This window comes from Polistes canadensis, unplaced genomic scaffold, assembly GCF_001313835.1.
Source record: "Polistes canadensis isolate GaletaPanama2010 unplaced genomic scaffold, ASM131383v1 scaffold_37, whole genome shotgun sequence".
Lineage (NCBI taxonomy): Eukaryota > Metazoa > Arthropoda > Insecta > Hymenoptera > Vespidae > Polistes > Polistes canadensis.
In genome coordinates, this window is record NW_014569584.1 from 510,859 (window position 1) to 522,579 (window position 11,721).

The 11,721-nt window shown below is 32.6% G+C and overlaps 2 protein-coding genes across 3 annotated transcripts in view; one reads left to right on the forward strand and one right to left on the reverse strand.

Annotated features, from left to right (window-relative positions):
• LOC106784538 (caspase-1-like) overlaps positions 1 to 9,549 on the reverse strand; it is a 13,252-nt gene extending 3,703 nt beyond the window's left edge. The window contains exons 1-4 of the mRNA XM_014744211.1: positions 9,205 to 9,549; positions 7,802 to 8,058; positions 4,642 to 4,817; positions 3,561 to 3,714 (exon numbers count right to left, since the gene is read on the reverse strand). Of these exons, the coding sequence (XP_014599697.1) occupies positions 3,561 to 3,714; positions 4,642 to 4,817; positions 7,802 to 8,058; positions 9,205 to 9,401 (784 nt within the window). The 5' untranslated portion in view covers positions 9,402 to 9,549. The remainder of the gene's footprint in view (positions 1 to 3,560; positions 3,715 to 4,641; positions 4,818 to 7,801; positions 8,059 to 9,204) is intronic.
• LOC106784537 (alkaline phosphatase-like) overlaps positions 1 to 11,721 on the forward strand; it is a 123,117-nt gene that overhangs the window by 77,454 nt on the left and 33,942 nt on the right. For both annotated transcript variants that reach the window (XM_014744209.1, XM_014744210.1), the window contains 2 exons: positions 10,553 to 10,727; positions 10,892 to 11,070. In XM_014744209.1, the coding sequence (XP_014599695.1) occupies positions 10,553 to 10,727; positions 10,892 to 11,070 (354 nt within the window). The remainder of the gene's footprint in view (positions 1 to 10,552; positions 10,728 to 10,891; positions 11,071 to 11,721) is intronic.

The window sequence follows — 11,721 nt, forward strand, 5'->3', positions numbered from 1 at the left end:
TATTTAATTTTCATTTCTTTCAGATTTAATAGATAAGACAATGGTTGAGGGGGAAGAAAAAAAAAAGAAAAAAGAACAATAATAAGAAAAAAATAAGCGTAACTTGTAGGATATATTTGTGTCAAGCAAATGAATGTCTTTCCGCGTGTATAACGATGCCTATTGTGAATAAAAGGGGTAGTAGAGAGAGGGGTGGTGCTATTCGATGAGTCGTTCGAATCGAGCTTTTAAAGCATCAAGCTTTCGAGCACAGTTTTTTCCTAGCCCGATTCTCACATTCACGGCACTTCGAATTCAGTCTTCCTGCCACACCGAGAGGCACTTTGTTCCTCGTTATCGATCATATAACACGCGGTCGAAAGCCGCGTATACCTACGAACGCAGCTGCGAAAGATATATAAGCGTCAGACGCTTAAAATGCTGAAAGAAAGAAAGAAAAAGAAAGAAAGAGAGAGAGAGTAAGAGAAAGAGAGAGAGAAAGAAGAAAAGTGTACAGCGCGCGAGATGATGACGATCGAGTGAAACGTTTTAGAAACAAGGAAAAAAAAAGAAAGAAAAAAAAAAAATGGAAGAAAAAAGAAAAGAACTCGACGAGGACGAGGACGACGACGGTCGTCTGCTCGTTATTCGTTGCTGGCGTTAACGTTTGAAAAAGAAAGAAAATAAAAAATATAGGGAGAGAGAGAGAGAAAAAATGATGAAGAGAAAAGGGGAAAAAAAGAAAGAAAAATATCTCTCTCTCCCGTTAGACATTTCTTTTTTTTAGTTTTTTATTTTGTAGATACGATTTGAAAAAACTTCGAACTCCGAATAAGAAAAATGATTTTTACGTCTTTGTATTCTGAAAATAAAAATGTCACATATATATATATATATATATATATGTATTCGATGTATATTTCGAATGTTTTTCAAATAGTGGATATATTAGAACGAATAAAAATCTTTTAAATTTGTAATTTGAAATGTTTCAACGTAATATAAAATATATATATACGTTATTTTAATTATCGTGAAGATTTTCTTGATATCATTCTACCGAATTGAGGAAATTAATAAATTCGAGACGGTTTCTCTTTCTGATTAAACACTTAGAATGTCCTTCGTCAGGGAATACGGAAATATTGCTACTCGAAATCAGTCGCTTTTGTGGGATAATAGGATTAACAATTTAGCTGGTCTGTCTGATTGATTCTCTCGTTGTTACCAATTGCATTCGTGAGCGCTTTCCCTCTCTCTCTCTCTCTCTCTCTCTTATTCTCTAATTATTCTTCCCTTTATCTTTCTCTCTCTCTCTAATTCATCCTTTTCTCTTTTCCTTTTAAGTTCATCCTTCTTTACCTCTCTCTTTCTCTTTTAAGATCACACTTTTTCTAACTCACAACCTCCCACCTCTTTCTCTCTCTCTCTCTCTCTTTCTTTTTCATTAGGTAGCAAGTACGTCAGAGCAAAGTAAAATTCTTATGGACCATTACCAACGGTAGGGTAAATATTTGCTCTGTGCTACGGATTTCGCACCCTCGTCTCCCTGACATTTTGCCATCGTGTACCAAAGACAAAGATAAATGTTTCGAGCATCATGTACTCGATAGAACTTCGGGAAAATAATGTCACAGTGATTTCCGGTACGGTGGTACGCATGAAAAATATGTCCCCGCTACTGTCGGGAAAACAGATATTATACCCTTGACACACTTGTACGTTTCGTGTCTCGAGTGCACTTACGAATAACTCTTTGAGCAGTTGCTCTTTCTCTCTCTTTCTTTCTCTTTCTCTTTCTCTTTCTCTTTCTCTCCCTCTACTCAACTTCGTCGTCGTCATAGTGGTTCCCGTTGGAGATACGACTCTTCTCTTCTTTTACGAGTTTCTATGGAGACGGAATATTTCGTTGCTTTTGAGATATGCAGTATGTATATGTATATGTGTATATATATATATATATATATATATATACGTGAAAAGTTACCTGTCATAAAGCTGAGCACCTGAAATATTGTTCTTTTTTTCCCCCCCTGTGTTTTGCACATATTATTATTTTAAAATGTTATTTTATTAATGATCCAATTTTCGGGCTATATATATATATATAAAAAAGAAGAAGGCACGCTCGACGTTTATAATAGGAAATCCTTCATGGTTGCATCAATGAAATTATTCAAGGCAATATTATCGAATTAGCAGATAATTCAATAACGTCATGGTGATTCGATTCGGCTCGTATCCGGAGTATATGCACATATATTATCGTGTCACTTGCTCGCGAGACAAACGTCCCAATCGAGCGAGCCAATTTCTCGCGAACGTACACGTACTTCCATGGGAAACTGAATAATTCATAACGTTATAGTGCTGATAACGGAAAAATAAACATTGATACGTATATATACTTTGAAATCTCGCGTGCTTGCTTTGTCTCCCCACTTTATCTACTTGTTTTCATCTCTCTTTTATTACGTTCTATATCTTCACGCTCTAAACTGTTTTGTTATCTATTTTGTCTATTTTGTAATTTGATCACATCCGAAACCACTTTATAAATGGTCTAGCTAATTACAAAAAATATATTCGTCCTAAAAAATCGACCGCTTAATAAACAAAATTTTTCTCTTGATGTAAAAGAAAAATAATAACTTGGAAAAATGTTTGCCTTACGTGTTTCTCGTAATCGATTAAGTAAATCGTTAAATCGATATTTTTGTTTGTTTTCTTGATAAAAGAACGAACGAACGAACGAATGAACTAACGAACGAACAAACTCCGTTCGTTTACCGTTCATTAGTTTTATCATTGAAAATAATATATTCCTACTATTTGTTGAAAATAATAATGCGCATTCCATGAAAATTCCATTAATAACATCGTTAACATTTTTCAACATTTATTTAACTACCATGCGATCCATTTTGCAATTCATTTCTGATACCAATTACAGAAAATAATTATTTCAATTGTTTTTAACCAGAGATACGGAACTCCTCATATTTTATAATCGATGGTATAAAATATTCAATATTTTCAGAATTCATGGTATCATATTGTTTAGTAATAAATTATTATAGTTTTCCAGTTACTGATAATAGAACACAATTACGTAGAAAATAACTTATAATATAAAATAATATCAATTTATTTAGATTCGAATAAAATATTTTGTAATTTAATATAATATTGTTTAACAGTAAATAACCACAATTATAAAGAAAACGAATGACTTAATTATTATATTTCTATGAAAACCATTCGCGAAAGAAAGAGAAAGAGACAGAAAGAAAGAGAAAGAGACACAGAGAGAGAGAGAGAGAGAGAGTGAGTAAGGGGGAGGGAGGGAGGGGGATACTTCGTTCGTTAAAAGCCCTTTTCTGTTCTCAAGAAGATTTAGGTCACCGAAAGATGATTATATTTTACAACGAGATTCCCTCATCTTCCGGTGCACGTATCCGAGAATTTTTACGCGGTTTCTCCTTGTCTTGTTTTAGAAGGTAGCATCGAAAATAAGCAGCTTACCCTTACGAGAGAAATATTTCTCTCTTACGTAAATGTGTTCGTTAAGAAATACATACCGTCCTGAGTCGAATAGGCTACCATGATATCAGAAAATGTAGGTATGGTGTAAGAATCTGTTCTACTATCCGTTACGTCTACAGTTTGATACGTTCCTAATCGAGGTTCTCCTATAGCTGTAACTCCATCGTCAAATTGATTACCGCGGCAAGCCTGAGGTAAACAGAATAAAAAAAAGTATAAATGAAGGTGAGTGACTTTTTTAACTCACTCGACAGCTCTTTTACTATTCCGTTTATTAATTTGATCGTTTTAGAACTTATAACGGGAATAACTTGAAAAAACAGGGGAAGTAAAAGGAAAAGAAAAGAAAAAGGAAATAAAGAAGAAACCAGAAAAAGGGAACGTTCATAGATATCAAAAAGTTCAGAAACAAATTTATTGGTCGGTTCGTGCTCGTTATTAAATATTCCGTTTCGATTTTTATTCTCGAATAATGAAAATTATTAGGACGATCTTTGAGAAGGAAAATACGAGGAATTGCATACCGCACGACTCGACAAATAAACCATAGGATGTACATGTGTTTTACGAGCGACCTTTCCAAGATACGAGACCGTAAACGGTCCAGCACGATCAGCATCCATAAGCTGACGATTCAAGCGGTTTTACTAGCTTTTATAATGATCCAAGATACTTTACGAGCATGCTATATAAGTATCCTTAAAGAAGAATATGATTTTAGAATAAGAGGATGAAAATGAAACATTTTTCTTAATCGGTTATCAAAAAAACATGTGTCTATTATAAATCATATATAATTGCGTGTAAATCTATCATTAGAATATACTCAAATAGATTCAAGATCAAACAATCATCTAATCTCTCTAATGAAGAGTTAAATCAATCGTCTGATCGTTTTCAATTCCAAATTACGATCTAATAGTAATATGAAAACTTGATTAGAATTAGATGTATTTGTTTGCAGCACATATTCGAATAGATTTACAATCATACGATCGTATAATCTTTATAATGATCTAAAATAAATAATTACTTCAATAGACTTGAGAGATTTGATAATTATAATATTTGAAAGATTTACCACAACAGGTATAACAAATGGTAATAGATACATACCTGAATGAAGAATAATTTTGGTTTTCCAGCAAGAGTGACACATTGATCAGCAGTGAAATTTTTCCAGAGCAAATCAACGGGATAAAGACTGTCTGACGAATATAATAAATTAGATTCCCCGTGTGACATGACTGCTACGATTAGGCAATCGGCATCCGTGTGGTCTTCCGCAGCGGCTTTAATGAAAGGATTAATTAATTAAACATAGTCTAGGTGGTAATGGTCGGGAGAACTGTTTATCGTAACATGCAGCTCGTACGAATGAGCAAACGGCAATCTGGAATGTGGCGCAAAGGGTTTATGGTGGGTTCCCGTATCCGGGCTTGCGTTAGGATTGCGTTCAAATTGCGTTCGAATCACTCCTCAGTTTACCACGCTGAATTACGCTTTCTCTTAACGTCTTAAACTATATCTACCCATTAATATATGTAAGTACACATATATTTAACGAGAATCTATTCTATAATATTTTGTAACTTTGAATAATTTCATAAATTATTTCTTAAGACTGTTTATTAATTATTATATTAATTAAATTAATGTTTAATATACATGTACGTGTAATAATTATTGTACATGTATTTAACGAGAGAAGTATTTCAGTATTGTTTTTTTTACATTATAGTCGGATAATTATTCCTTTCGAATATTTCTTCATTAGATTAGTCTGTTATATTATTTTAGTTATCATTTTAATTACACCGTTTCTCTAATGAATGAGTATTAAATAATATATCGGATAAACGATACGAGATATAATCTTATTAATTTCAATTGAGGAAAAATAAGGGCACACTTTTAAATGAAATGAAATGTAACAAAATTTATGATAAATTTAACACGTTGATGATTATCATTGTGAATACTTCATTATCGGATTTGCCAACTTTGTTTAAAACATTTCATATATTTTCTCTCGTTATAATACAAAACTTTAATCGTGAATCATCATAAGACTTATAAACCTGACATTGAGAAAAAAATACTACTATCTGATATAATCTCTTGAAACTCAACGTATTAACGATTTATAAAGAGAAATAAGTTAAGATTATAAAAAGTATATTCTAGAAAATAATCTAAAAGATAAAAATATGTACTTGGAATTTCATCATTTGAACATATAGTAATTTACAATTGTCAGAAAAGTTTTTCATTTCAGACAACTTTAACTATTTATAGGATAGAAAAACTTAGAACAAATGAGTACACAAGATCATTCTTTTATACCTTTTTGTTTTTTGTTCTTTCTTCGAGAAAAAACGGGGACACTGATTATCCGTGAAAGAAAGGACACTAGGATATTATGGCGTTAGCGTAATTGCTACTGTCTAATCGTGGCTATCCAGCTTTTCCACCCAATACCACCCATTTTACACGAGTATCGTCATTTTAAGGCACGTCTTTGCTAATAACATCCGCTAGCAACATTTTCTCTTTCCTTTCAAAGAAGGCTAAACCTCGCTTGGTTTCGATCGATAGCGAGGATGCGCTATAAATTTCGAAGTTTATTACCAACCAACCCTCCTCCCTCTCTGTATCTCTCTAACCCCCTCAACCACCCACCCACAACCACCCTTTCTCCTCTGTTCCTACTTTTACCCCACTACCGCCAGCAACACCATCACTGAGACCAACAGCACTTGATAGTTCTGCAACGCGAATGTAAATTCAGTCTGGTGGCGAATGTGGCGAGTATATATTTCAGGTTAAAAGCTTCCGTAAAATATAGGCTCGTTTATAAATAATCAACGCGTATTAAACCGCGTAGGTATTCCTATACGCGAAATATGTATCAAATGAACCATATAAAATCTGATCTCGGCTTTTTTTTTGCTTTTATTCAATTAAAATAAATAAAGAAACCGGAGGAGAGGAGAATTTAAATATACGAAATTAGAGAAGATAGGATTTATAAATATATATATATATATATTTATCGAAAGAAAATAAATCTTAATGTAATGATAAATGTTCGACGTTAATTATCATAACGTTTAATAATTCTTTTAAGTATATATATAATAAATGTAGTCAAGGTAATAATACTAGAAGACTATTCTGAATGAAATATCTTTTTTCGGTTAATATATTCAGAAAATTGTAATAGACGTATTTAAATAAACGCGTTACACATGAAATATATTAAAAATGTTAATAGAAGTTTTTGTTTCTCATATAACAGAAGAATATGAAATACATCGATTTGAAAAATGTACATAAAGAAATATTAAATATTATATATAATAATTATATAATCGTTCTTTTTATATAATAAGAGTTCAAATTTTATGAAAGGAATGAAATTCTATTGCGAATTAAATTTAACAATTTTTTACCCGCCTTCATTTTTCCGTCTATATTACAATCCACCACGGATGTTCAACTTTTAATTGGCACTTTAACGAACCTCGCGACGACATATAATAATAAATTTTTATTTATGAGTAGCGTCTTGAAAATAATACTTCAATATGATCCATCGAAAGTTTATAGATTTTTAATTGTTCTTTTCTATCTCTTTCCTTCTCTCTCTCTCTCTCTCTCTCTCTCTCTCTCTCTCTTATTACTTCTTCGACTGAACATGAGTTGTTATTAAACGCGAGTTGGCCCGAGGCTCAAACTAAGTTCACCTACATATTATGTATACGTACGTTCGTATAAATGCAAACATGCAATATACATATACGCGTACATAGGAAAATTGGTTAAATGATGGGTCTGGATTTCCACGTGGAGGCTTGCAATTATTAACAGCTGGTCGCAGTAAACGTGTATTCCACTTAACGTCCTGGAATATTCATGCCACGAAGTACAAATAAACTGTTATATAGGAACAAGGGCCTACGGCGAGGAAGAAATTATCCGTTCTTTTGCTTGGTTGCTCTTAACTAACTAAGGAAGTAAAAGATAAAGGAAAGGCCGATGATTTCAAAGGATTCATTCTAACGCTCGGACAATTTCGAACTGACTGAGACCCTTGGATCATTATACTTTCGTACTTCTACACTCTAATAATTCGGATAACGAGCCAGCTCCAAATCGTTATTCGACTGCGTTCGTTCAAATAAATAATCATACAAATAATAATAATAATAATAATAATAATAATGAAAGCTATAAATATTCAAGACAATCGACTTTCATAAACTATACTTACTCTCTTGTAAAATATTCGAAATCTTTTGGAAACTTGGATCTTTATGCATTCGGACCTCGAAATCTAGATTTCTCAAAGCCCATGTTAAATCGTTGCAGTCTTTATCGGAACCTTTTCTTATTGTCATCTTGTCGAAATATACATTGTTGAAGATCAGAGCAACGCCTCTTCTTTTATGATGCATATTGTAATTTTCTGCATCAGGAAGGACGTCAATGTTGACAGTTATTTTCGATATTGACCCATCGTTTGTGTCTCTGTAAGGATTTGTTTTTTTAAAGTAAGAGTTATTTTAAAGGGGCTTAACAGAAATGTGAAAGCAACCTAAGTGCAATAATCTTGAAACTTAACTTCATGTTACGTACAATACGTTTTCGCGAACTTGCAAAGTGTAATCTCGGTTGGAAGAAGTAAGACGCGTATGTTAGTAAGTAGCAGAGTATCATCCGGTTAGCAATTTAATTTTAACTTCGATCTAAATCTCCAAATGGATCAGTATAAGAACTTTTGAAATCGATTTGAAACATTTATCAGGGAAGTTCGCGGTTCTAGCGTACGTGAGATCCAGGAACTTTATCTCCTTGTCGAAAACGATACCGCGTCTTTCTCTTGGCGATTAGAACGATCGATGAATCGTACGGTTGAGTAATCGATCGTAACTATTATCTATATCTGTATATCTAAAAGTATCTAATACCAACGTAGAACCGAGCGAAGTACAGGGAAGTTTTTCACGAATCGTTTTTTTTTTTTTTTTTAATCTATCTTTTAGTAAGAGAAACTCGGAGCTTGTCCAAGCGAGATTCTTTATATCTAAACGAGTAGAGCTTAATCGGGCAACACGAGTAATACTTCCGGGAGTAATTATAATATTTTTTGACATTTTAAAATGAAGGTGTTAAGTAGAAAAGTCTACTCGATTGATATAATTTTTTGGCGAGTAAACAAAAAAGAATTGCTTCAACAATAAGTACCCGACTATTTATTCTTGGAAATTAGATAAATCTCATTCATTCTAATCGATTAATCGATCAAAGTTAACATCACAAATAAACTTGCTGAAATAATTGCGTCAGGGTTGAAAGGTTACATAATTTTGGAGCGTACCAAAAAAGATTGCTTCAACAATAAGTATACATTCTAATCGATTAATCGATCAAAGTTATCATTAAAAATAAATTTGCTAAAATAATTGATAGATCAATAATAATACAGGATTATTCAATTTAATACGCGTCATAATATTTTCTAACAATTAGACATATTAATGAAATCATTTACGAATATAATCGAGAATCCATTTAAAACAAAAAAAAAGAAAAAAAAGCCCAAAAAATCTGGATTCTTATTATATCGCGATTATATTAGACGGATCGTTTGAGGCACCCAGAGTAGTTACTCACTTTACTTTTCGAAACGGCCATCCATCCACGTCGGTTCGCTCGGTTTCTCTCGACGAAGGGATACATTGTGCTACGGAAACGCCTCCCCCCTCCTCTTCCGTTTCATCTACCACCCTAGTTTCTGGACAACGCCCGGAATTTCGATCTTTATTCTCTTCTACATTTTCGTTTTTCCAAATACTCGCGTACCCGTCCATCGTTTGCACGGCAGCGTGCACCACACACCAGCTACCACCAATAAAGCGTAACAACACCTTGACGTGAGCTACGTTCACGATCGATTATCTTATCGATATTTCCGTCTCGGATAGATAGCGAGATATTCGTGCCGTGAATAAAACGGGTATGACGCATCATATGTTCTCGGTGGACCGGACAAGTGTGGTCTGTGGTCTACTTTTCCATCCGTCTCATCTATAATTTTCTTTTTCTTTTCCTTTTGTCCTTTCTTCTTTCTATTTTCTTTTTTTTTTGTCCCTTTTTTCGCGTTCAATTTTTCTAAAGTCATTTTTTTCGTTGACTAACAAACAAGTACGTACCATGTCGTATTCCTAGTATAGTCTCCTACAACGGATATTCAAATCGATCGATATTTACTATGATAATGAGGCGTGTCTTTTATAGGACTATATACCTGATTTTTTTGTCGTTCTTTTTTTTTTTGTTTTCGTTTCAATGCTGCTTAGATAATACTTTGTTTGTCCCCACCCCTCCCCCCACCCCTCGTAATTTTAAATCCATCAAGGAAGAAAAAAGAAAGAGAATAGTGTCTATATAATATTATATTATGTCGATAATAAAAATAAATCAATATCTGCAAGCACAATGGTTTGAAATAATGACGTTAATCGTTTCGCCTATTTCATCTTCATTTTGAATTATCTATCAATTTTTCTATTTTTTTTTTGACGTAATAATCATAGAATCAATTTTTTATTATACTGATTGGTATTATGATCATTTAAATAATTACATTCAAACAAATTTATTATAATAGAATATATAAAACTTTACACAATCGTTATTTGCGTGATCGATAAAAAGATTTATAGAAATAAAGAAAGAAATAAAGAAAGAATATCATGAAAATAATGAAAATAATTAATTATACGGATAAAAAAAGTAAAGAATAACATTGATATTTGTAATAAATGAAATAAATCTAACGATGAATCATATACACATACAAATCGTACGCGCGTATGTGTACACATATATAATATCGTCAAGTTCTTTCGATAATATAATTTCGCTAATAATCGAAAATAATAAACCGATTTCGCAAAATCTTTGTTCACAATCTAATCTCTCCCTGTTCTTTATCTGGTTTTTTCTTTTTTTTCTTCAGACATATAACATGGATGCGCAAGTCGGCGAATCATCGGCGTGCGCGACAGCTTTGCTTTGTGGCGTTAAAGCGAATTACGAAACAGTAGGTTTGGATTCTTCGGCTCGTTTCGAAAATTGTTACTCGAGTTTCGACGCGCACGTGCCATCGCTCATAAATTGGGCACAGGGCCAAGGCAAGTATACATACGTTTTGTCTATGATTATTTTTCCCGAGAAACAAATTTTCGGCTGCTACGTGATCGACATTTCCTTTTTTTTCTATTTTTTTCCTTTCTTTTTTGTCCTTTCGTTTTTTTATTTTTTTTTTTTTTTATGATTTTTTGTTGTTGTTTTTTAGGTAAATCTACGGGATTGGTTACGACCACAAGAGTCACGCACGCAACACCAGCGGCCCTTTACGCTCATGCGGCAAGCCGTTATTGGGAAGACGATGGCAAAGTACCATCTGCTTCTCGTCCTTCCTGCAAGGATATCGCACGACAACTTCTCGAAGACGAGCCTGGTCGTAATATCAATGTAAGTAAAGGATACTGATATTTTTTTTTAAACTTATTTTTCATATTTTCAAATAATTATTATAATTTGGTACTTGTTTGTTTTTTTACGTTATTTATAATTGTATAAACATGGTTGTTTTTTGTTTAAACGTACAATGTTTAGTTGTTACTATTATAATTATTCATTGTTACAAGTATAAGGATGTTAATAATAATATAATTATTCTTAATAGAATAATTCGAACATTCTCGTTTCTAATAAATACGTATTTGTAGTAAGGTTGGCTTAAAGGGATTGAATAGCTTACAATTGTGATCAAAAGCAGTTGCGCAGAAGATAAAAGACGAGACCCTGCTTTTGATCATGGTCTAAAACACCCTGGGGCTTAACTTTTTCCACAAATTCAATATAAATAAGGAGTTTATAATAATAATAATAATTATAAACATTTGATTTATAATTATATTATAATAAATTTCATTGATTCTTATGACAATATATATTTTTTTAATTGAATCTACGAAGAATGAAATCTACGAAGAAATTTGCATTAAATATTTATAATAATTAAACATATATAATTCATTCATACGAGATCAATATTCCGTATAAATATTGATTACACTGCAATTAGGGAAACATTTCGTTTCTTAATTATTCACACGACTA